General features: G+C 44.0%; 1 protein-coding gene across 1 annotated transcript in view; it reads right to left on the bottom strand.

Annotated features, from left to right (window-relative positions):
• The window catches only part of Dnah7 (dynein axonemal heavy chain 7), a 194,700-nt gene that overhangs the window by 111,762 nt on the left and 56,098 nt on the right, over nt 1-26,840 (bottom strand). The window contains exons 20-27 of the mRNA XM_075956368.1: nt 20,878-21,071; nt 18,991-19,189; nt 15,190-15,330; nt 7,702-7,914; nt 6,789-6,898; nt 2,613-2,781; nt 1,202-1,304; nt 956-1,083 (exon numbers count right to left, since the gene is read on the bottom strand). Of these exons, the coding sequence (XP_075812483.1) occupies nt 956-1,083; nt 1,202-1,304; nt 2,613-2,781; nt 6,789-6,898; nt 7,702-7,914; nt 15,190-15,330; nt 18,991-19,189; nt 20,878-21,071 (1,257 nt within the window). The remainder of the gene's footprint in view (nt 1-955; nt 1,084-1,201; nt 1,305-2,612; nt 2,782-6,788; nt 6,899-7,701; nt 7,915-15,189; nt 15,331-18,990; nt 19,190-20,877; nt 21,072-26,840) is intronic.

The raw sequence follows: 26,840 nt of genomic DNA, 5'->3' as shown, positions 1-26,840 counted from the left end.
TCCAGCCCTCCATTCTCATTTTGAAATCACTCTCTCCTTCACTAAGGCAAAGTGTTAAATCGTCTGATCTAGCACACGGGGGCGGGGGCATAAAATAGAAATGCCAAAATATTTGGTGACAACTGGAATCATAGGGGAGCTGTTCCTGCGCACAGGCGACCAGCGGAAGGCATACAGGAATTAGTCAGAAAACCTGGTTTGGGGTCGACAAGTATTAATGTACTATTCTCCAGCAATCACCGTTCTTTATGCATGATCCATAAACATGCAGTTCACCCGGGAGTTTATGAAAAGGAGAACAAATGCGAGGAGAAAAAAGGGTATTTACTAATAATTAAAAAGTTACGTTTTTAAAGAGGGAGCTTTGTTCTGTTCAACGAGGACAACGTTTTGCCCCTTATAAAAAAAACAAACCAACAAAACAAAACAAAGCAGGAACAGGGCTGTGTATTAATAGGATCTGGGGGTGGAAAAGGAGGCAGACGGCTTCACGCTGTGCTGAAGGTGGCTGACTCAGCTCAGGGTGTCTTTCCATAGAGACGAGCCTTACTCAAGAGCAGCCTGCGGGGGTCCTGTCTGTAAGGCAAGAACTGAAAGCCGCCTAAATGTCGTCAGTGTGACCACGCAGCAAACTTATAGTCTGAGTCACGGTTATAAATACGGGGACATGTTCATCATGCATTTAAATTAAGTTAAAAAAAAACCCACCACCTATACACAAGTGTTGGATTTAAACACTTTAAAAATGCATATTAAACTGGAAAGATAGAATAAAATAAGAGTTACTGGTATTTTTCTCTCTTTGTTCATTTGCTATAATCAATGCTATTTTAAAACTATAAAAATTTGGTGTTCCTCATGTTCTCCATATTTATCTGAATATCTTTACACATTCTCTTCTTTGCATTCAGAAATCGTGACAAAGAAACAGAAGTCACAGTTACACCCTTCGTACCTTCAGATTGTCCGGCAGCTCTGAGCGCCCGGCGTACCCGGGGTTCATTGTTATAAAGACAGCGCATGTGGGGTCGAGTTTCAGCTCTGTTCCTTCGAACACTAGCAGTTCTGAGCCTGCATTAATACCTGTGGGCAAGCACAAGGTCAGCGGCTTAGCGGGGCCACAGACACACGCAGGTTGGGGCGCTCACTGCTCCCGTTTTTGTCTGTCTTTGCGTGCTGCACAGATAGCCTAACTCAGTACCTCTTTGGATGGTAAGGATTTGCTGAGCGACCACAGAAAGTACTTCCAAATCAATTCTGTTAAACTCATCAAAGCAAGCCCAGGCTCCACACGATAACAGTCCCTGGGAGGGAAGGAGAATAAAATTTTCAACTTTATCTGATTGAACATCATCACGTCGAAATGACGCGTTCCCACCTGATCTTTTTGGGGATTTAATATCCCATCAAGGAAATTGCTTATTCGCCGTTATCTTTAAAGACAGCTCATTTTTCATTACTAATTCATTATTCTAGGTGAATGAAGGGTTTGATAAACTGGAAAACTTTCTAATGTATTGCCTTTACTCTGGCTACAACTGAAGGCGTGTAGAGGTATACCTATAATTTCTAGGCCTTCGCTTTTTATTTACAAGTTGACTTTATTTGCTATTTTTAAAGAATGGTTTGCAATAACCCCCTATGCAACATGACTTCCGTTGCCAGAAAGACTGCTTTGTAATACGAATACCCATATAGAGCCAACATTCAAGGCCCAGTTTCCAATCCTAAGAATGGATTGCCTCACAACTACGCGCTGTCTAGTCACAAGAACAACGCTAAAATAAGAATGAGCAATTATGTTTAAACTTAGATTTAAATTTTAAGACATAAAAGTTAAGTATCAACTGAGCACAAATGTTGTGGATTCTATGTGTACGCATGCGTGTGTGTGCATGAGCGTGTGGCATCTCACTATGTATCTGGGATGTGCTTTAAAGATGCTTTAGATGCAGGGAGACCGAGGCTGTTCTCCATGTGATGCTAAGTCGCACTAATCCTGACCCTGGGTTTGCACTGAACATAAACTCCATGCATATCAAAGATCTCTTTGGAGATCTTTGGTAACTCTTCAGAGAAGAGATGACCAATAAGTAATGATGCAGTATAAGCTTTAGTCATCACAAGAGACAGGGTCATAGTCAATTAGTAAATCCTGAAACCAGAGCTAATACAACACAGAGGTGAAAGAAATCTTTGGAATTCCACACCACAGTCAGTGGTTCTCAACCTTGTATCTGCCCAATATATTTAAAGATCCCACCTAAAGCAAACTTAACTTGCTTTTTTTTTTAAAGAAGTGGTAACAACCCTATCTGCGACCCGACGTCTGTTGCCAGAGAGACCACTTTGTAGTCAGAGTTCCCAAAGAGCCTAGTAGCGCTTGTCCATCTAAGACCCACTGAGGAACAGTCAGGAAGTGACCACCACCGCAGGGACTGGAGGGAGGCAAAGCTCATGCTTGGGACTTGCTATAACTTCTATGTTTACAAGGCATAGTTACGCTTCTGCTTGTGCAGAGCTGTCTCTTTATAAGCCCTCTCTGGCTCTGATCAGCGACCCACTGTAAAGATCTGCGACCCACTGTAAAGAGAGGAGGGGCTGACTCAAACCTTAAAGAACTTTCCCAAAGCCAGATAATCCAGCCCATCGGAGCAGTTGAAAACGACGCATTGCTTGGCTACAGCTTTTGCTAAATCCTTGGTTGTTTCTGTCTTTCCGGTGCCAGCTGGACCTTCGGGTGCTCCACCAAGGTGCAAGTGAAGGGCTCCAAACAAAGTCCTAGGGTAAAAGAAATGGACAGACTCACGGACACATAGAAAACAGAAAGGGTTAAATGGAATCCTAGCTCCACTTCCTCTTTAATAATTCCTTCCCTCCTTCCTGCTAGCCTCAGAAAATTGGACAGTACATTACGTTGTTATTACTTTTACTTCTAAAACTAGATAGATGACAGACAGGTGGATGGATGGATGGATGGATGGATGGATGGATGGATGGATGGATGGATATATTAGACAGAGAGATAGATAAGTAGGTGAATAGATAGATAGATGTTGGGAGCAGTGAGACCCCAGATCCTGAATTTCTTGTAATCCCTTGATCTGAGTGCCTACAGCTGCTCTGAGCATGAGACCTTCAGGAGTTCCTGATGGCAGGAGAGTGGTTTCTGGTGGGTCTGGCTGGGGCGTGGCTATCTCTATATAATCTGCCCCTGAACACAATAAAGGGGGCATTCTTGGGGAATTCAAGGATGACCCGTGTCACTGTCTCTCTGTCTGTGTGTGTTTGTGTATTTTAACCTCCAGCCCCCTTGCCCGAAGCTCGCGAACTGGGTGCCAGCGCACAGAGCACAGACACGGGGGCGTGATGCGTGGCAGATAGATAGATAGATAGATAGATAGATAGATAGATAGATAGACAGACAGACAGACAGACAGGCGGGTAGGTGGACAGATGGATGGGTGGGTAGGTGAGTGATGGATAAATGGATGGGCAGGCAGGCAGATAGAATGCATGTGCATAAACATATTTCTATACATGACAAATGTACTTCTGGAATTCAATCCTGGCTTCTGGTCAATGTAGAGAATCTAACTGACTGTATGAACACCCAATCTTATTAGAAAACTGTGGAAATATCACATGGAAGAAAATAGTGGTAAAATCCAAAGCCATCACTTAAAGAATGAGGGAATCCAGTGATGGAGACATGACAAGCCTGCAGAGGTGTGGATTCTCTGGGTGCACACGCATAAACACTCTGACAGCACAGATGTGAAGTCGTCAGAACCGAGGAAGAAGCAGGAGTGGGGCGGAGCCTCCTCTCTGTACCGACTATGGAAGCCTAAAATGCTGCCTTATCTCTAATAGGACCACAGTCTCTCCAGCACCCACTGAGGAGACACAGTCAAGCTGAGACCGGACAAGGAGGATGACAAGCTTCCTGGAGGTCTGGGGACCAAGCTTGTATGGCTCCTAAGGAGGGGATGGGCCAGATTTCCACTTCTCAATGCACATGAGACAAAACAAAGAAAAACGATTTTTTTCCCCCTGAACCTGAGAAAACCCTAAAGCCCTCTTTAGTGGTAACTTTGGAACTGTGGCTACGTCTACATCTAACATCACCAAAGCAGCATGGGGAGCAACCCTTACCTAACCGTGCTCACAGTACAGATTGGAAAGGGGGAGAGGGCTCACAGTGCAAACCGGAAGGGGCGGGCATTGATGAGTAAGTGGCAGCAGCAGAGGACCAGGGAGCTGTGAGTGGCATTGTCATTACAGACACTGCATACTGTCCTGCTCTCTCTCTCTCTCTCTCTCTCTCTCTCTCTCTCTCTCTCTGGCACAGAGGTCAATTTAAAAGAGACAGCTTGAAATTCTACAACAAAAATACACCCAATAAACTTTTGTGAACTCAGTAACAGGTTAAACATCAGAATAAACATACGGAAATAAAATTACGTGTTAGGAGGTAACTATAAGGAAATTACCCAAAGAGTTAGATCAAATATATAAGATTTACTATAAGAAAAGGTAAAGGTCCCAGAATAAAGAAGGGAGACAATGGGGAAGAGGCACAATTTAGATGGCAACGGCTAAGGGCGTTCCAGAATGGAGACAGACGTGAACAGAGAAGAAATCCCTGGTAACCATAAAAAAAATTAAGTAACTGCTAGTAACATTACATCAACAATGAAGAGAAAAATCTTAAAAAGACCTAGCAGAGGTAAAGAGAACGCTTAGAATGATGTTTAATTTTTGTGGATGTTATTAGAGTAAGTGGATTAAAATCAAAATGAAGGCTCCGGGGACATAAAACATAAGTACGATTATTTTAACGGGTCCACACCGTGCGCTAATCATATTAAAGGAAGGTGAATCAAACTCGCCCGCGAAGCAAGGCAGCGAGTCTTTCCCTTGCTGTGCCTTACGTGACAGCCATTCACTGCTTCTCCAGGGGCTCTCCCGCCAACTCTGCTCCCGCCTGGGTAACACGCGCCGGCGGCACCTGGGGTTTCCCTCCAGGATCTCACGCTACTACAACTGTGTTCTAATCTAGCTTCCCCATCGGACGGTAAAACATTTGCGTGACACGCCCCGCGTGTGTTTCTAGCTGTCCTATGTTCCTCCGAGGTTATTATCACCAGGTCATGAAATGGTGTGTCGTATTGTTTTCTAGTCACATTCATTTTGATATTAAAAAAGGAAAAGGCAATATATACCCCATCTTTAGCCAGCTTATACACTTTGTGTCTTGAGTGAGTGGATGAAACTCAGGATTTCCCTCACGGTTGCATGGCGGGGGCATGGATATGCATCAACTCTGAGGAGAATCCTATACAGAGACATCCATACAGGCTTCAGTAGGATATGGCGTTCCATCCTCAGCAACAGCCACAGGCCGCTGTGCAGCTTCCTCCAGTGACCGCGCCTGCCCACGCGCCAGGCCACTGGCATGAAGCAAACGGCAGTACTGCTGCAGTTTTCTGACCTTAAACATGAACAAATCACCCCACTTCGTGTTCCCATAAACTATATTCCTCATAGACCTACAGGAAGACCCGGATATTAGCACTGTCCTCTACCCGAAAGTCTTTATAATTCGTAATCAAACATGCGAGACATCATAGCGTTCCTCCAAAAGTCTTCACGGTTCTGAGTGTTCTCGAGTCTATTCTAAACTGCGCTTCAAAACATTTTATGTCCTGCCTCCTTTAAGCCAGAGGATGTGGAGGTATTGGAGACGAGGAAAAACATAGCATATAGCCTTTATCTGTGAAAGGGGCAAATAAAGACTATAAAATGTAGCAAGCCCGCCTCAGCCCGTTGTGATGAGCAGAAAGACGGGAAGAAACCGGGTGTGTCGGTGCAACGGGGAAGTTGCACAGACGAATTAACAACGATTGGGACAGCCTGTGTCAGCTCACGTCAGAGAAGATCTCAGCACGGAGAGAGGCAGTGGCATCAAGTCCCCCTTTGAGTCAGGAGCTCCTGGTGACCGCTAGCGGCAGAGAGCGAGATCTGGTTGTACTTTTGTTTGTTTGTTTTAAGGCTGTCACCTCTGGTAAGGCAAACATGTTCCAGGGGATGTCAACGTACCCAAGAGCAAACGGGCAGCACTAACTGGGCTCCATAGATTAAAAAAATAATTAAGAGTTCACAACGCTGGGTAGGAATGAAACGGAGCGAGGGTGTGCCTAGGGAGAGCTGGGGGAGGAGGACAAAGAGGATAAAAACATAATGCATGTTTCCTGCCACCTTCTGAGAGGGACAGTCTGTTAGTCTAAGCTAATCTAATACATAAAATGGTCAGTCTGCGCCCAACCTGTGCCCGGGATGAGATGTAAATATTAACTTAACAATTGGATGTGTGCACTGTGAAGGACTGCAGGGGAAAGGTCCAGTCCTGGTTCTTTAGGACATAGATTCCAGTCTGGAAACGCACAGTCTGCAAAATGTGGGACATAGAGACAGAACTCTAGAAACTTCAGTGTTCAGGGGAAGGAAAAAGAAATACCTCAAGTGATCCAAAAAGATTCCAGAGAGTTTGAGTAAGAAAGGAGGAAACGGGGAATAGAAAGTGCTAACTAACCACAGCCATGCCTAAGAACACCTCGGTCCCCAGGAACTGGCAGAGTTGAGAGAAGGCTTAAGAGGTGGGGCAAACAGCACAGTGAACATACAGACTGCAAGGCAGAAATAATGAAGTACCTCTAGCTCAGTCATTGGTCCAGGGGCTAGGTGTGGACGTTAGTTCCCATCCATCTCTGGAAAACGGGGCTTACCTGTAGCAGCGGTCTGTGAGTGGGGTTATGACCAGTCGAGGGGAATTGCCGAGATATTCATAGCCATATCGCAAGCCAGCGTTGATCATCTTTGTTTCTAAATGATTTTCCTGGGGCCAAGCAGATCAAATGGAGTTGGTTAGAAAGAAAGCATGAATTCGCAAGCTCTTCCGATAAGAACAGCCACGATGCAGACTTTTTTAGAACTACCGTTCAGGCACAGGCTCCCTCGCTAGAAGGAGCCAGCAGCTAGTTTTCTGAATGGCTAACAGAAGTCAATGGATTCCATGGTTTTCACAGAATATTTTAAAGCATGCCCCCTTTCTCTCCTGTATTATCACTTACTATTTATTCTTCAATATGGACTGCGACCATGATCATAATTTTATAGCCACATGCTACAGGGATAAGTGCACTGTCTACACTCTGATAAGGGAGTATCTGGCTTCTCAAACAGACTACATCACCCGGCTCCCCACAGATATTGTTGCCCTGAAATGGCTCAGACGGTGCTGGTCCCTAACTGTCTGCTCCTGCCCAGGCCTCCTAAGATTTACACGGAACCCTGAGAACTGCTGAGTCCCCCCCACACTCCCCAGGCCACCATGACTGCCCCTCCTTCCTTCCCAGACATGGTCAAAGCAGCATCATTCACCCAGACAGCCTGAAAAACCCCTTCCTTATGGACATGCATGTTACTATAGAATAATACATGTGAATGCAAATACAGGTATACAGATGCAGATATTGATGATAATGGGTGCAGTTATTGGCTGCCTTACATTTCAGTCTGGAAAAACATATATAGGAGGTCATTAGCAAAAGGCCTGTCTCACTGATGCGGTAACCCTTCCCACCGAGCGAGCGTGAATTACAAAGCTGTGAGCTGAAACTGCTGCACGAAACCACTTACTTGCCAGTAATACCTCAGCTGACTTAACCATTCGAAGTCGGTGTCGTCGCTGATTTTCTTCCGCACGAGGTTTGCGAGGACGTCCCTAGCGTGGACATCCAATACCACAAGGGCTCCCAGAGTGACCCGGTTCTGCTTGGACAGTTTGCCACGGACCAACGTGACGATGTCATCGATTTGATTGTTACATTTACCCAAGTAGTCCTCAAGGGCCTGGAAAAAAAAATATGATCAGAATCGGCGTGAACAAAATATTTTGTCAGAGTATTTTATTTATGCATATAAATGTGATATTATCATACATAGATATATACCCATATATATGAGATAACCTCTGCATTTTTAATCGTAATTTCCATGTAATTTAAAATTAATCTATTTTCCCTACTATAAAGCAATTAAGGAAAACAAACCGATTCTGTCAGACACAGTGGGCAAACGGGACTTGTGCCAGCCTCTTATTTCTCTACCCCTCTACTATTCTCCCTGGAGACCCAATCCGAGTCAACCGTGGCTCTTCCATGAAGTCAGTGAGTCTGTCACTCTGAGCGCCTGAAAACGTTCTCCTCTTCACAGAGACTCGCAGAAAGGGGAGAGAGACAGGGAAGAGACACTAGGAAGTGATGAGAAACTCGGGCCACCCCTTTCTGCCTTTGATCACTTGAGTTCTCCGAGCATTCTTCTATAAGCTTGCTACCTGAGGCTTGGAATATCAGCAGCGTGATGGTTGGAATATGATTTGCAGGTGTGCCTCGGTGGTTCAAGTGCTGGAGGCAGAGCTGAGCTGGTGGAAGCTGGAAAGAGCCTTGTGGGCTGTGCCCAGGTTGTGAACATCGCCCTCGAAGGGACTGAGGAACTGATTTTCTTCCGCACAAACAAACCGATTCTGTCAGACACAGTGGGCAATCACTCCTGTGGAACTGGAGTGATTCCCATGAGAATGGCCTGTGTTCTGCTTTGGCTATGAAACGCTCCTTGCTTGTAGGTGATAGCATTGCTAGGAGGCGGTGGGAACCTCAGGCAGACTTACTGGAAGGAAACAGATCGATGAGGTATGTCTTTAAAATGTACAATGGGCACACTTCTGTTTCTCTCTCTCTCTCTCTGTCTCTCTCTCTCTGTCTCTCTCTCTGTGTCTCTCTCTATCTGTCTCTCTGCCTCTCTCTCTGTCTCTCTGTCTGTCTCTCTCTCTCCTCTTCTCCTGCTCTGCTTTTTCCTGAGCCAAATCAAATCTGTCTTCCTCCGCCCTGATTCTCTCAGGCATTTTGTCACAGGGGTGGGATGCTGACACAGACTGTTGCTTAAAGAGGCGCTTGGCCCCTTGCCAGCCCCTGCAGTTTTGCTCATTCTATGGCTCTCTCTCTCTGGCTCACTCTAGCCATGGTACCGTCCACCATGTTGCGCTGTAACCAGAGGGCCCTCATCAGAGGAACCAAAACCACACAGGGCTGCCTGAATTTTAAACTTGCAGCCTACAGCTGTAATAGAACCAAATCTCATCTCAGTATGAAGTATCTACCTTCTGGTATTTTCTTATAACAACAAAAAGGAACAAAGAAATGATAATGATTATAACAACGACAATAATAATGATAATAAATAATAATAAATAATGCCACATGGTTTGGTTTATCTTGGGCTAAAGGAAAGCCTAAGGAACAGGCTGGCTTTGGAGTCTCTCTTCCAGTAGATGAGAAAATTCAAAACCGAAGGAGGATTTATGATGAAAATAAATTAAAATAATCAAAAAACATGGTGTTTGAAGGAATTATCAATATGCACCAGCAGACTGGTGGCCATTTTCTCTGCTCTCATAATTTTTTTTTTTTACTAAATTTTGCATGCTGAGGAGTTTAATTCAGGTCTGTTGTTAAGAGGCAACAATAAAACCCAAAAGCCAGCTTCTGAGGATATGAACAGTTTAGAGAGCCGATCTGGGGACAAGGCACTTCTTCCCTGAAGATCCTTATCACTTTATTACTTTTGCACAAGCTCTCGAGGCTCAAACGCCATTTCATTTCTATTATTTACATGGATGATTTGCTAGTAATTTGCTTCTTAAGTAATGAGAAATTAACTTCTGTTCCATCCATGTTTAGCCATGTAAGTGCTTAAATTCTTGAATCCCCTTAGTGAACGTCACTAGATTTAGGAGCTCAATCAGGAAAGACAGCTTTGAGCCCCATCACACACGGCCATGTCTGTCCTCATCAGTACAGCTCAGCATCTCTTAGCCTGCTTACAGCCTTCATGTTCTACCACAACACAGGTCAAAATTCAAGAGTTGGACACATCGGGTGTACATACTAACTACATGCCCATAGAAATTTTTTTGTACTAGAATAATGTATTTTATTGCAATAAAACAATAATGTTAGAATTAAAATTTGGCTCCAAAAAATGCTAAACTCTAAGCTCTTTAGGAACGGTGTTATACTATTGAGGAGAACTTAATCAACTAAACTGGAAAAATGATACAATAATGTTTCAACACATTTTATTCCTTCCCAGCATCTTATGGTGATGCCCAAGGCGACGACCACTGTGTTCTCTGGAATTGTTTTTGCCAGGCCTAGATCCTTCTGTCTTTCCACTCCAATAAACTAACTCAAAATCCCATTCACGATTGCAGTGTCCTGAGCTCTGTACCAGTGACACTCTTCAGCTATTTTAAAGGCCCTTTAATACCTCCATGGCTCCTTTCACAGACGGCACTTAGTGAGTAGGTGCGCATGAGGTCTGGACGCGGCACTACAGGAAACTGTTGTGCTTTTAAGCTTCAGGGAACTCTAGGTGTTCGTGGTCTTCCGCCACGCAACCAGCTCATCAGTTTCAAATGCAGGCCACTCCTTTGTTAGGAGACCATTGTCAACGTATAGAATATTAAATGCGCATGGCAGAGACATCCAAGGGACCCCCACATGCTTACTTGCTGTCACGGACACTATGCCCTCCCTGGCACTCTGGCACCTGAAAACCCTTGACCTATTTCCACACACTTTCTCCTTCCTGCAGGAAAGCGGGCGGCATGGGGGTGAGGCGGATCTGTTCTCCTAAAGAGGACAAGCAGGGCTCTCAAAGGCCAAACTTGGTTAGTTTGCGACAGTGCCCTAAAGTCATATCAAATTACTCACCAAAAATAAACAAAAACCTCGCTGCTGCTTTAAACCAAGGATCCATAACTGCCAGGTTTCAGCTGATCTAGAACTCTCACTTCAAATACTAAGTAAGAGCATCTTACCAATTAAGGCCTCCCCATGAGATGGAACCCATACTGCACGCTGTTAATGAGGCCACAGTCTGTAGCTAGGTAGGTCATGGCCCCCGGGAGAACCATTACTATTATTCTACTAAGTGGACATAGCGATAAAATGATCCCTAATGATTTATTGCTGTGCCCAGAGATCAGCGCACAGCTCAGTCTTCACCAGAGAAGCTTCTTGCAGTAGCTGGGAATGAACCAGACACCACAAACCACAACTGGGCAACATGCAGAGAATAAGACACTCTAGACTCTAGAGTGTTCAATTCTAAATGGGAGCGCGCTCTCTCTCTCTCTCTCTCTCTCTCTCTCTCTCTCTCTCTCTCTCTCTCTCTCTCTCTCACGCACACGCACACACACACACACACACACACAGAGCTAGGGATCCCTGTGGAAGAGGGGGCAGACAAAAATCCCAGCCATGGGTAAGGGGAGGTGAGCACAAAGCCAGCCCTGCCAGCTGGGAAGCTTTTGGCCTTTGATTGCTGCTGGGAGAGGAGGGGTCAGTTCTATTCAGTGGTGTGAGGCCTGGTAAGCAGATCACACTCCAGGGCAGGCCTCACAACTGGAAGTAAGTAGTCAAGCAATGTAAACTGGATTTGATGGGTTAAAAAGAAAATCTGCCGATTCAAACTTCCAGGAAGCAGAAAGAGCTCTGAAGGACCTGATACAGGCATTATTACCAGATTGAACGCGGCTCGTGAAAGGTTCATGAAACTTTCGTGGCAGGAAGTGATCTCTAACTTGAGCACCACGTCTCAAATCTTCGAGGACACAGACTAAAATACGCCAAAGAGGCCTTTTTTAACTTTCTCTGACAGTCCCCAGAGCTCAAAGAGAAGCCAAGGCTAATAGAATAAATTCACAAGGGAAACAGGAAAGTTTCGCTCCAGGTTTTCCCTAGCTGAGTCCGTTCCCAACACAAAGCCGGGGACGACGTGGACATTCACAGTATCTGTGATGAATGAAAAGATAGTAAAAATTCTTTCATTAAAGAAAGAAAAAAGAGCAGTACACTGAGTGCAACGTATAATTTTGACTTTTTAAATTAATAGCAGTCATCCAAATAGTGTTAAACCCATATGCTCAAATATACTTGAATATTTGGTATTAAGCAGAATTCAAAATATTCATATATTCAAAATCAGTACATTAAAAATGAAATGGTTAAAGTAAGTGCAGTGATGTTTTTTTCTATACAGGGCTGATGTGGGAGTGTCATATATCAATCTGTTGATTTCATTGGTTAAGCAATAAAGAAACTGTTTGGCCCTGTGGGTGGAGTAAACAGAACAGAATGCCGGGAGGAAGAGGAAGTGAGGTCAGACTCCACATCTCTCCTCTCGGGAGCAGAAGAGAGGCCATGCTCCGCTCTCCCAGGCAGGCACACGCAATGAAGCAAGCCGCCAGGTCAGACATGCTGAATCTTTCCCGGTAAGACCAGTGCTCACAGATTATTAGAGATGGGTTGATTGGGATATCAGAATTAGCCAGTAAGGGCCAGAGCTAAGGGCCAAACAGTGATGAAAAGAATACAGTGTCTGTGTAATTATTTCGGGGCATAAGCTAGCCGGGCAGGGCAGGCGGCTGGGGGCTTTGGGGACACAGCCCTGCCGCCGCCCCCTATTACTACAAATGACGCCCAGACGTGTGGCTAAATGAGTCCACAGAAAGCCTGAGAAAGCTTGGAAAAGAATAGAGTAAAGCATGTTTCTTATGGCAATTTCTTGGGTCTGCTCTGCTTGCTAGAGGCAAGCAAGCGCCTCATCTAAGAGAGGCTTCCTGACTCAGCTTTAGCTGCAAAGCCTGCAGCTCATTAAGAGGTCCTGCCACGAAACACTTAAACGGTGGTGATGAAAAGCTGAACGCATGCTTTTCGGTTTTCAGCTGTAGCAGGAAAAAAGCTGCGTGTTTAAAATGCCAGCTTTCTGGGCCATCCTGCAAGGGCAAACTCTGACTGTTTGAGGCAGGAGGGCCGGCTACAGAGAGAGGACTTGAGTGTTGTCTGTTGTAGTTCGCTGGCTGGCAGGGACCTTGAAATGCTATAAACATGGCTACAGCCAGTACCTCAGCCATGAGGCTGAAAAGCTAAGGAATGGGCTACATCTAGCCATCAAAGCCACGCCTTTAGTCCTACTGAGTGAGATTGCTTGGTAAACTAAAGACTCATGTGGTCAAAAAACAGAGAGATATACAGTAAAGAGAGATTCAGAGACAAAGAAAATTTCTAAATGGTTTACTGTGTGTTAAAAATATATGCAAGCTAAAAGTTGAAGTTCTTAAAAAAAAAAGGAAGAAAGTTGTTGTGTGTCCCAACACTTGGGAGGCAGAGGGAGATAGACCTCTGTGACTTCAAGGTGTGGTAGCACACGCCTTTAATCCCAGTGCCTAAAAGGCAGAGACAAACAGATCTCTGTGAGTTCAAGGTGTAGCAAACACCTTTAATCCCAATGCCTGGGAGGCAGAGACAGGCGGATCTCTGAGAGTTCAAAGACAGCCTGGTCTACAGATATACGCTCAAAAAGCAAAAAGTTAACCTAGGAATGTCACAGCTTAGATTCTTAAGCGCCTAGTGATTTAAAGGCGCAAATCAAAAGTGCTCCTGGATAGTAAAAAATTGTAGATTCACAATAGGACAGATTCAGACCACTAAGTGAGTCACACTGTTGGATGAATGTACGTAGGCTTGGGACAGAGAAGAAAAAGAATATAGAGAATAAAGTTAATGGTTTAAAAAAAAAAAGGTAAAGTCTTTAAAGAGACAGAATAAAGTAAAGTGATAGAGTAAAAATAAGCCGCGTAAAGATGAAAAATTCACAGAGAGTCTGGATTCTTTGTATTATTGTGTTTTCTTTAAAATTTTTGACTGTGAAGGAGCAAAGTACAGAGAGACATTTCATTATATGGGCTGCCCAGTGGAACCAGAACGGATATCATGAGGGTATGATTTCAAAATTTGGATCTAAGGATATGATACTTTGGAAAAGAGATTCTGCTTTTGTTTTCACAGAGGATCAGACCTTGTGGATTGCATTTATCCCGATTTGGTATGATGGACCACGTCCTCCTGAAGGGTTGCTGTGAACATCTTCAGAAAATTGCTTTGCTCAACTGCCAACTGAGATGAAACTAGCACACAGGTTATACCATGAAAGACCTAATTAACGACGCCCCCATTCAGCAGGAAGCAGTTTGGAGAGAAAAAACTGCGCCCATGTTCCCAAATATAGTTTATAAATGTTCTTTTACATTTAAAGGGGGATATGATATAGACATGAATAATTTGCATTAGTATAGATTTTGCTTTATTGATAGAGATTTACAGTTAATTTTGTTACATGTATAAATGTTTCTGATGTAATTTTTACTTGATAACTGTTTTGTTATATGTAATTTTGCTATGTTAAGGTTAAAGCCTTCCTTTTTTTTGTTTAAACAGAAAAAGGGGAAGTGATGTGGGAGTGTCATATATCAATCTGTTGATTTCATTGGTTAAGCAATAAAGAAACTGTTTGGCCCTGTGGGTGGAGTAAACAGAACAGAATGCCGGGAGGAAGAGGAAGTGAGGTCAGACTCCACATCTCTCCTCTCGGGAGCAGAAGAGAGGCCATGCTCCGCTCTCCCAGGCAGGCGCACGCAATGAAGCAAGCCGCCAGGTCAGACATGCTGAATCTTTCCCGGTAAGACCGGTGCTCACAGATTATTAGAGATGGGTTGATTGGGATATCAGAATTAGCCAGTAAGGGCCAGAGCTAAGGGCCAAACAGTGATGAAAAGAATACAGTGTCTGTGTAATTATTTCGGGTAAAACTAGCCGGGCAGGTGGCTGGGGTTTTGGGGACATAGCCCCGCCGCCGCTCCTTATTACTACACAGGGCAGCTTTACTCAGGACACAAAAGAGAAGTTTATTATTCCACACCCTCCCCATATTTCTGAGCTGGGGGACTTCCTTGTAAAGTCATAAAAAACACATAAACAACAAGACTGGGAATCAAGACCCCTTGACTCTGACAGGATGCAAATTAACAAATGGTTCAGACAGACACAAATCTTGAATAACAATGTATCTTTTTCTATGTATCTTATTTTTAAAACCTGTAATTTGGATTACAGCAAAAAGTATATTTTTGAGCAGACTATCTTCATTTTATACTTGAGGATGAATATATTCTTGGTATCACAATCATTTTCTAAAGTCTAGAAAATGGAAGTAATCAAAGCTTACCTGTTGCCCCTTCGGGATAGCAGTTTGGACTTCTACAGTCCAGAAGGTCTGAGATACGCAGAGAACAGTTTGTCCAGGCCAGTCTCTGACCCAATTAATTCGTTCATTCTTTGTATAGGCAGCAATTGCATCTCCAATCACCTAGTTTTTTAAAAAAGGTAAAAACGAGCATTCTAAGAACAATCCCCACTGAAGAGCTGAACTCTTAACTAAATCGACTCCTACCACAGTTCTTCCTACAGCATCCTCATCCAGATGAAGGGCGTATATAAAACCCGTGAGCAAATTAATTCGTACTCACGTTCAAGTCGGCAACTTACACATTGTTTTTGTCAGGCATTATCAATTTGTATAGACCACATTTCTCAAATTATTATTTGACTAGTTTCAGCCAAAGATAACCCAGGTACATTTGGGCTGGCCAAATTTGTAGGATTTTGGTACAAAGTATAAATTCCAGCAATTTCAAAACAAGAGTCGCCAATGGTGCGCCATATGATCTTTGTCCAGATAAACCAGGTTTCCATGCAACCTCACGTGTGTACACAGACAGGCCACACACCCCTTTAACTGCCGCCTGCGTTCTAGACCCTAATCCCACCTCGGGACATAGGTCTGACGCACACGGCTATGGGCATACGGGACAGGTGAACAGTTATTTCATGGACAGGCAAATACTACAAAGCCGCAAAGTCTAACTTAAGTCCTCTGTTACACATTTTCAGCTGACTGATACATCTACTCTGTTACACATTTTCAGCTGACTGATACATCTACTCTTTCTACAAGTTACCGATAGGAAACACTCTCCACTGTCATACATACCAACCAAAGAGAGCAACATCCTCTGGGGAGTGATACTGACTTAGGTGTTTAAATTTCAGAAGGAACTGTCAAAATTAGATTTTCCAGAGAAATATCTAACAACTTAAAATTTTCTAGGCTTCGGGTTTTAGCTGGATATTTATAGAACAAAGACAATGCCAAGAGGTAACTGCCAATAGTAACACTTTTTTTTTTTGAGACAGTGTTTCTTTGTATAGTCTTGTCTGTCCTAGAACTTGTTCTGTAGACCAGGCTGGCTTTGAACAAAACTACAGGCAGGTCAGATGAAAGCAAACAGCCAATAAATGAAAAAAACAGTAAAGACACCAGGCACTTCAGACACAGGGCCCAGAGGACCCAAGCTGGATCTAACCTGAAAGTCTCCTCTCCAAGGACTAGCCCTCACGGTACCAGATGTTACCACGCAAGCTTCCAAACGCGGGTAGCAACCAACAGCCCTACCCATCATGTGAACGTCTTAGTCTGAACACTTCCTTAATTTTGTGGCCTGTTAACCACATTAATGGCCAGCAAGGCAAAGATATCCCTGAGGGTGCATGCAGTAGTGGCATGTGAACATTGACAGTAACCAACATGAAAGAAATCATTCCTGGTATTAAAAACCTAGCCGGCTACCTGGAGCTAGAGAAGTCACCATCGTAGAGGAGAATCTATGGCTGCCACTTTACTAAACCTTCCTTCTTTAAACTGCTGTTATCAAATATTTGGTTGTAGCAACAAATAACTAATAAATTGCCAGTTAGACTTTGAATAGTAATTTATCCTCGGTTTCTGCTGTGGGAACTCCTTCAACCAATAGCCTTTAAAATACTGGCCCACTTTGGGCGTGGTCACATGTACGATATACACAGATGTCAAAGTGACAAGGATTATGTGGTATTTTTTGTGCATCCACTTTTTGTGATCATGGAACTTAGCTTTGTTCCTCATATTATATTCTTAAAGAAATGATTTGATAACAGAGTCAAGAATGAGGCACTTTTAGAAATGATACAGTCTTTATAGACTAGTAATAAAAAGCTAGCTGACAGGATTTATACCATTAAATATCAAAAGTTGACTAAAAAATTAATACCATTATAAAGAATAGCATTAATTTGACAGACAAAATGCAATCCAGGTCAATGGATTATAAAACCTTACAAAAGGGTACTGAGAGATTATCTAAAAAGATTCATACTGTTAAAATTGACAATCAAAATCTGTTAAAAGTTATGGTAAGTTAGCAGATAGAGTATCTCTCCAGGAAGGCATCCAAATAATATCCAAGGATAAAAAGATATCCTTAATAAAATAAATTGATACCTTAAAATCACATGTGTAAAATGAGGACCAGTAGTTATTTGACTCAATATAACCATTAAAAATATTCACAGGCCAAGAGATTCAGGATTTACAGAAGACAGTGGTAAAAAATTTAAATTGATTTTTAAAAGTATCAAAAGTGATAAACAAGGAGAGGAGGTGTAAGCAAAGGATTCAGCATCACCAGTACCTCTCAGCGTCAGAGGTGACTTACCTAGAGTTTTAGCTACTTATCCTGTTATTACCTCTGACAAGCCAGCAAATACTCAATACCCAAATGGATACAAAAAATGTAAATAAAAATCTATAGGTGTAAAAGATAAAAAAAAATTTAAGCAAGCAGTAGTATCTTATGGCATGCATTCACCATTTGTTAGGGAGCTGGTAAAAACATGGGCTTCAAGCAATAAGGCTACTCCACATGATTGGCTTCAGTTAGTCTCAGTGGTCCTTGAAGATGGGCCACAATTATAGTGAAAGTGTTACGGGCAACAGGAAGCTAAACAAAAACAACCAGGAAGGGCTAAAGGATTTGAGGCTTCCCAAAATCAAATTGTTGGCGAGGGCTGTTATGCTGATCCAGAGTCAAACTATTTACAATGAATCCTGTCCCTACACCCTACAGTGGCCTTAAATGCTTGGGACAGGATTCAAAAACCAAAAAAACATAAAATAATTGAATCATATAAATCATATATTAAGGTTAACCAAGGCCCAAGAAAACCCTTTCGTGACTTTTTACAAAGATTAACTAAAGCTATACAAATAAAAGTAACAGATCCAAAAGCTAGGCTAATACTAATTAAATCTCTGGCTTTTAAAACTTCCAACTTAAAATGCAAAACAATTCTTGGGCCTTTAAAGGTTATATCAACACCAATGGATAAATGAATCCTACATACAGTAAATGTTAAGAATTTGACTATAATACCGAGGCTTGGGTAAAAACAAACAAACAAACAAACAAAAAACCCAATTTCCAAAGGTATAAAGAGATATCAAAATGTCAAATGTTTTAATTGTGGTAGAATAGGACGTCTAAAAAGGTATGATAGACAAGGCATTCCTAAAAATAATGTCTCCTCTGGGAATGACAAAAATAAAAGGTCTAAATCTTCTAAATCATGTAAAAAATACGGCAAAGGCTGACCTTGGACCAATAAATGTAGATCAACAAGAGACACACAAGACAACCCATTACAATTGAAAAACGCCTTGGGGGGACCTCTCGTAGGTCCCCAGGTCAAACGTGATCCAGTCATTCCTGGTCACTGTGGAAGACATGTCTCACCAGGAAAATCAAAAAATCCAGTGCCAGGCCCGGAGGTGGTGGCGCACACCTTTAATCCCAGTACTCGGGAGGCAGAGGCAGGCGGATCTCTGGGAGTTCGAGGCCAGCCTGGGCTACAAGAGCTAGTTCCGGGACGGGCACCAAAGCTACAGAGAAACCCTGTCTCGAAAAACCAAAAAAAAAAAAAAAAAAAAAAAAAAAAAAAAAAAATCCAGTGCCTACTGTAAAAAAAAAAGAAAAAAAAAACAATACTGTTCTAGATGATAAAATAAACATAAAATAAATATAATCAATGAGTTCCTACCATGAAGCCCACTTATTAATGACATACTCTAGAAGTAACAAATACAGCCACTCACCTTGTGAATGGACTTAATCATGACCCTCTCTAACTCGACCAGCCACTTCTCCACCTGGCCTCTGGCTTTGGCTGTTGAAATGGTATCCACGAGTTCCACAACTTCTCCCTCGCTGCTCTTCATGTGTGTTATATCCAAAGTTTCTGTGAATTCGACCCTGGCAATACCTTCAAAGCATTTCTTCAGGTGAGGCTGTACTCTGTGGGGGGACAAAAAAAAAATCAAACAATTGATCAAAGAAATCCAGCTCCTAACATGTCAGGGTTCTTTCTACACTAATTGCTTGACATTTGAAAATGTGTACAAAGTAGTATGCATACGCTTGCTTTCAATAAAGGGGGTTGAAAGACGTTAGCTACAGGGCTCTAATGGGCATGCAAGCACAGGAAGCCAGTCTTCCAATCTTTGATGATTTGGACACTCTTGGAGTGGGTTAGTGGTTTTGCGGGCCTGGTGTGCCCACTGTCTTTTTGGCCACTGTGACACAGACCATCTAACAGGGCCCGGCGACACATTTTCATCCTTACATGGGAACAAAGCAGCTGTGAATAAAATTCAGACGGACGTGCGAGCCTACATTTATCTTAGTCATCTAGACACTGACATTTCTGCCAATGCACAAGATATCCAATAAACAAAAACTGATAAGAACATTTATTCACTGCCTGCTTTACATCAGATTCTTTCCTAAGGACGGAGGAACGTGAAATGAAAAACAAAAATCCAAGTGAAAACCCTTCACTGCTGTGAAGCGTGTGTCCCACTACAGGAGGAGAAGCACTAAGGTCTGCAATTCTGGAGTGGGTATAAAAGGCCTCCCTCAGGCGCACACCTTTAATCCCAGCACTTGGGAGGCAGAGGCAGGCGGATCTCTGTGAGTTCGAGACCAGCCTGGTCTGCAAGAGCTAGTTCCAGGACAGGCTCCAAAACCACAGAGAAACCCTGTCTCAAAAAACCAAAAAAAAAAAAAAAAAAAAAAAAAAGGCCTCCCTCAGTGGTAAATGTTGGTGTCTTCAGGAGACAGACGAAGAAAGTGTATGGACACTTAAGAAATTTTCTAAGCAGAGAGAATGACGCATAAGGAAAGAGGCTGCCCCATTTAGGGAGAATTGCCAGGAGGCTGGCAGAGCCCAGTAGAGGAAGAAAGAACCCTACAGCCGACATTCACTCCCCTCCAGCATTCCCTCCAGTGACAACTGTTAGACTAGGGTTACTATAAAAACAAAAACCAAACAACTCCCACCTAAAAGGCTAGTTATTAGCTAGTTATTAACGTTATTCCTATTTGTGTTGTATTTGAGAATGGCCCATCTCTGAGACCATAGCAAGCCACAAAGCACCATGATGCTGGCTTTTATTGATACAGTTTGAATATAGATGAAAAGATCAATGTGATGTGTCATGAAAATCTTAAGAAGATATGTGGTGAGACAAGAATTTCACTCCAAGGTTCATCCCATTCAGGAATACATACATATTCAGACACACACACACACACACACACACACACACACACACACATATATATTCTTTGTTTTGTTTTTGTTTGTTGTTTTTTGGTTTTTGTGGTTTTTTTTTTTTGAGACAGGGTTTCTGCGTAGTTTTGGAGCCTACCCTGGACCTAGCTCTGTAGACCAGGTTGGCCTCGAACTCACAGAGATCTGCCTGCCACTGCCTCCCATGCTGGGATAAAGGTGTGCGCCACCACCGCCTGGCATATTTTCAATAACTGATAACTAGCTATAATTGCTAATAATGTTTTGAATATTCTTGTAGAATGTTTATATAAACATAGTTGTCCATAACTATTTGTGTTCTAGCCTACCCCCAAAATAATAAATTTGAACAGATGTATGCACTGGGCATCCTGGCTCGGACAACACTTACCGGGTAGGATCTTTAGTCTCGGACAATATCTCAAGGAGCTCATCATTGGACAAGAAGAAGAACCTGGGGAAGAAGAGGCGCTTCTTTTCCAAGTACTCATTCAGCCCTTTAAGAATGAGCTCCAAGAGTTCGTTGGACTTTTTCAGCCTCTCCAGCATCCGCTCGATAGTCACAACCATCAGGACATGTTTATTCTGAAAATAAGAGGTAAACAGGGCTTGTCTCAGTTTCATTTCTGTGGCTGTGAAGGGCACTGTGACCAAAGGGGTGGGGGTACGGGGGTGCAGGGAAAGGATGTAGCTCATTTTATACTTTCAGGTTGCAGTCTGTCTTGGAGGGCAACCAAGGGAGGAACTCAAAATGAAACCTGGAAGCAGGAACTGAAGCTGAGACCCTAGAGGGTGTCGCTTCCTGTCTTATTCCTAGCGGGATGCTCTAAGGCTCCATCTTCCCGGTGAATCTAGTTTGTGTCAAGTTGACAAAAAAACAAAACAAAACAACAACAACAACAACAACAAAAAAACCTACCCCGTACAGCATACAGTGCAAAATACCAGTTACTAATTTGATTTCTACTTGCATTATACTTGAGATTGTAATAGATTTTAATGAGATTTTAATAGATTTTTAATAGGATGAAGATTATGGAAACTTTTTAAGATTTATCTCTAAAAAAAAAAAATAAGTCTTGCATATTGTTTGCCTGACAAGTTCTTTCACGTAAAGGTCCTGTTGGCTCTACCCTCGGATCCAACTTCCAACTTCCATCATAGGTAGAAACATAGGAAGAGGGGGCGAAAGGATGGGAAGAAGGTGGGAGAGAGAGGCTGTGCTATCTGAAACTCACAGGAAGCATGGGTGTAGCGTGAGACACATCTTCTGTCCTTTGTTTTTGCAAGAAAACACTACAAACTACAAGTCAGCGTAATTATTAGTTTGGATGTTGTTACTCACAACAGGGGACTAACACTCACCCTGGTTTTTATAATTATAGATGAAAAAAAGGTAAGTATTTCAGTGTGGGGAAGTTTCCTGGAAAGATCTTGGAAGCAGCCACCCTGTGTCCTTCTACAGTGGCCCTCTGTTTGCAGGGGCACTTCCTAGAGACAAGACTGGGCGGCCTCTAAGGCTGGGGATCTGAGCACAGTCAAGCGTCACCGCGGGTGGTGTACTTCAAAGTGACTTGAAATGAATCCAGTATCCCGGAAAGGAGCTCTCTGATTGGCTGTTGGTCTTAAGAATTATAACCAAAAGAACTCAGGCCTTAAAAAAAAAAAAGTTTACTGCCTTTTCATTCAAAGGAGCTGCACCCTAACCACTGGGTTTATAAAACTCTTATATATGTGTGTGTGTGATCTTGAGTTTTAAGTAAAACTCGTTTCCTTTCTTTTCCTATGTGTGCGTATGTGTGTCTATACACAATTGTGCCTGTTGAAGACGGAGGTCAACCTCTGGTTTCATCATTAGGAACTGCCCACAAGCAGCCTTTTGATTTTGAGTTTGGCCAGGCTGCCCACAAGTCCTGGGTGTCCGGCTGTCTCCGCCTCCCTCCCCTGCAGTGGGCCTACAGGGTGCATCACAACACCCAACTGCTCTTGTGCTAACAAGTACCAGCTCTTTATGCCCCCACAGCAAACTCTAGCCTGAGTGCATCCCCGTCTCCTCTCTGTTTTCCTCACAGGTAACTCGTGTTTGATCTGAGTCTGTTCTCAGCCTTACACTTCTGAGCTTGGTGTTCACTGGTAGCAAAAACAGAGTTCTTTCCAAGATAAATTTAAAAATTTTAAGGGGCGGAGGCACTAAAACCTAATAGAAATCTCACTCACACTAAGCTGCGAAGCTAATGAAAACACGGCAGCCATCTTTTAATAGAATGGGCCATTCCAGGAAGGTCACATTAAAATGTGACATTAAAATGAGAGGATGAGATTTTAAGCATGAACACTGAATTTTAAGATCAACAAATTGCTTATTTTTTGAACTGTACTCGGCCATGACTGAAAGGTAAACAAAAACGTCAGCTGCAAGCTGCTTCACATATGAGTTTTCTTCTAGGACTGGAGGTGGGGTTCAGGGCTGAGCCATTGATCTAGCATGCACAGGACCCTGGGTTCAGTTCCCAGCACCAGCTAAAAGAGAACTCGGTTCTTTTCTCAATGTGCTTTTGGTTTGTCTTGTTCTTTGTTGCTGACCTCAAACTTGCTCTGCAGCCATCCTCGAACTCCCCCACGGGCCTCTCGCTTCTGCCTCCCGTCTCATACTCGGGGCTTTTGTGAATAATTAGGTCAAGGCTAAAAAGATAATACATTTTGCTTCGTTTTGACTTAGGATGACATAACTTAGAAACATAACAATTTGGTAAAGAAATAAATAACTACCATCAGTAGCCATATTATCAATAAAGCAAAAGTACGGAACATGTTCAACAAGAGATCAAGTGATCTCTGATTTTCATAGGCATTTAATTATAATTCTCCGAAGTTTTGGGCCTTCAAATAGCCATTAAACGCTAACTCTCCCTCCCTCTCGCTCTCTTTTTCTCTCTCTTTCACACACACCCACACCCCCCCACCCCACCCCTCCCCACCCCCCCACCCCCCACCCCCCCCACACCCCACCCCCCACACCCCCCCCCACACACTCAGACCATAATTTTTAAAAGTGCAAGTCATGCAGGGCCGACTAGCATTCTTAGGCTGTCTCTAAAATCCAAAATCGTGTTCTTAGAGCGCCACCTGCTGGAAGAAAATGTGCTTCTCTTGTTTGAAAACTAAAAGGACTTACTGCTAACAAAAGTGAACCATTTCTTGCACAAACTGACAGTAATCATTTGGTGGAAACTCGGGCAGTTCATCATAGCTTGATTGTTTTAGGTCTGATATATGAAAGTATTTTAGATATCGAGAATTTAGATAAATATAACATTTCGTATAACAGATTTTTGTTCAATGAATATCCAAATCAGGCTCTGATTCGGGTACAGACTTCCAAACCGTCTGCTTGCGTTTGCGTGTGGACTAAACCCGCAGGAAAGCCATCGGACACACCGTGAGGAGCCAGACACGGTGAAGACAGACTTGGAGAAAGCCGAGGCCCCCGAGAAAAATGCTGATTTCAACCCTGCCCTCTTCTCCCGCGTACCTGCGCTATCTTACGTCACTTGTCTAATCTCTGTGTTTTAAAATGAGGAGGGGAACTCGTTCTCAGCCTTGGTGGGGCAACTATGTTAGTTGACATGTCTGAAGAGGTTACTACATGCCAACACCCCCCCCACACAAACAAAACCACACTTCCTTCCTTCTCCCACCCGTAACTGGCAGAGAAAGGACAGAGAGAGAGAGAGAGAGAGAGAGAGAGAGAGAGAGAGAGAGAGAGAGAGAGAGACAGAGACAGAGAGAGAGACAGAGAGAGACAGAGACAGAGAGACAGAGAGACTGGAGAGGAGGAGAAAGAGAGGTTATAACATCGTTCTTCAAGAAATATATTTTTATTACACTTCATTTATTCTGGGGAGGGGGCACATGTATGGCGCAATGTGTGTCTCAGTTAAGATTATTCTCGCTGTGCTGAAACCCCATGACCAAAAGCAAACTGGGGCGGAAAGGGTTTACTTGGCTTCTCCCTCCACATCACTGTTCACCACTGGAAGCAGTCAGGACAGGAACTCAGGCAGAATAGGGACCCGGAGGCAGGAACTGAGGCAGAGGCTGTGGAGGCACACTGTTTACTGGCTTGGGGCCCCCCATGGCTTGCTCGGCCTGCTTTCTTAGCCAATCCAGGATCACCAGCCCACAGCTGGCACCACCCACAAGGGGCTGGACCCTCTCCCAGCAAGCACTAATTAAGAAAATGCCCCACGGGTGTGCCGAGAGCCCTAGCTCCTGGCGGCATTTTCTCCAGGAGGCTCCCTGATCTCTGAGGAGTCTAGCTGGTGTCACGAGGACATAAAAGGAGCCAGCACTGTGTGCACTTGGAGATCACAGCCCAACCCGAGGAAGCTGGTTCTCTCCTTCCACCCCACGGCTCCCAGGGATCAAGCTCAGGTCACCTTGAAGGAGGTGCCTTTGCCCACTGAGCCACCTTGCCTGCCAGAGAAAATACTCAGGATAACATTGGAAGACCTTTCATCTTGTAGCCCTCAGACCAGGCGTTTCCCGGACGATTTGTTAACTATTTGCATGCCGTGTTAGACCTGAGGGTGTAGAGAACGCAGAGAACACCAGGCACTCCACATGGCGCCCGACTGCCGAGGGTATCTTAGCTGAGGTCTTAGATGCAACAGCAAAGTGATTTCAAAGGTGTTACGAGAAGTTTAAATTTTGGTATGACTTTCTTTGATCCTTTATGCTTCTCATAATTGTTGGTTAAGGAAACACGTGTTTATCCCCCCCCCCGTGTGTGTGTGTGTGTGTGTGTGTGTATGTGCGTGTGCGTGTGCGTGTGCGCGTGCGCGTGTGCGTGTGCGTGTGCGTGTGTGTGTGTATGTGCGTGTGCGTGTGCGTGTGTGTGTGTGTGTGTGTGTGTGTGTGTATGTGCGTGTGCGTGTGCGTATGTGCGTGTGCGTGTGCGTGTGCGTGTGTGTGTGTGTGTGTGTGTGTGTGTTTCTTCGTAAGCACCACCGGTCTGAGTATCTCAAAGGACTGGTGAGCTGATTGACAGGCCCAGACCTAGTGACCAGGGTATGGCGGAGCCTGAAGCTGTTGTTTCTGGCAAATGGAGAAAGATTTCTCGTCTCTGTCGCCAGGAGCTTTACAGGAAATAAAACGCGTATATGCTTAGTGGAGTTAAACTCCAACCCTTCAGTAATCTGGAGGATTACATTCCTCGGCTTAAACCCCTGGACAAGAGTAGGGACCCCTTAAAAGTTGTGGCACTCAGCGAAGTAAAGTGGGTGTGGCTGCACAGAGCCCTAAGGCTCTTCTGACCCTAGGACCTTGATTCTGCCAGGAATGGGTGATCTTTCAGACCCGGACCGCTTCCGGGATTAATATCGATCCCAGGGACCACTTACCTAAAATTGAATTTTCAGATGTTTTATTCACAATAAACTCAGAAATCTAGCAATAATTCCAGGATCAGTCCTGATTTTTCAACAGCTCTCTCTCTCTCTGTGTGTCCCTGCTTTGGGTGAGCCAGTTCTCTGGGCTTGGTGACCACTAAACAATGATCCGAGCCTCCGTGGCCAGCAAGGAGCACAGAATAAATAAGAAAGATAATGACTGATATGCTGTCTTCTCGACGCGTTCTCCCGCGCACCCTCACTACTCAGGGAAGACCCTGCACCCACCCAGGTGTGGGGTCAATGCCATCTTCCAGTAGCAGGAGGTCCCTTATTGTCCCTGTGTCACATTCCGGTCATTCTCATGGTGTTTCTAACCTACATCATCACCTCTGCTGTGGGGATCTGAGATCCCCGGTCTCTGCTGGGCAGCATGGCGCAGAGCAGAGACCACGACACAGCAGCTTCATCGATCCTGCTGCTCCCCTTCCCCCAGACACAGCAATGTTGAAACCTTCTGATGGTCTCTGACTGTTTAAGGGAAATGAAGTCGGTGTCTCCCACTTTAAATCAAAAGCTGGGAATGCAAGGAAGACCCGCTGGAAAGCCAGGACAGGCTGAGGGCCAAGAGTCCTGTAACAAACAGTTAGCAAGACTGTGAATCCAAAGACAAGGGAAATCAAAAATACCACCACAGTGGACACAGGAGCAAGAAAACCAACAGCTTCATAGCTCACATGGAGGTCCCCATGGTCTGCAAAGAAGGGAGCCTCAGCCACAGCCTTCTCCTAAGACAAGGACAGCCGTGGGGAAGCTGCAGAGGAAACGTTAAGGCTGCAGAGTTTGACCAGCGATGGGAGTGATCAGCGATGTGAGCAAAGACCCCAGGACCTGGGAGTAAAAGGTGGAACAGCCACTGTCCTGCAGAAGTTGCGCTGTTACCCGGATGCGCTAGCAGGGGACC

This window comes from Microtus pennsylvanicus, chromosome 22 (genome assembly GCF_037038515.1).
Source record: "Microtus pennsylvanicus isolate mMicPen1 chromosome 22, mMicPen1.hap1, whole genome shotgun sequence".
NCBI classification, from domain to species: Eukaryota; Metazoa; Chordata; class Mammalia; order Rodentia; family Cricetidae; genus Microtus; species Microtus pennsylvanicus.
This window is presented reverse-complemented; position numbering and strand designations above follow the sequence as displayed.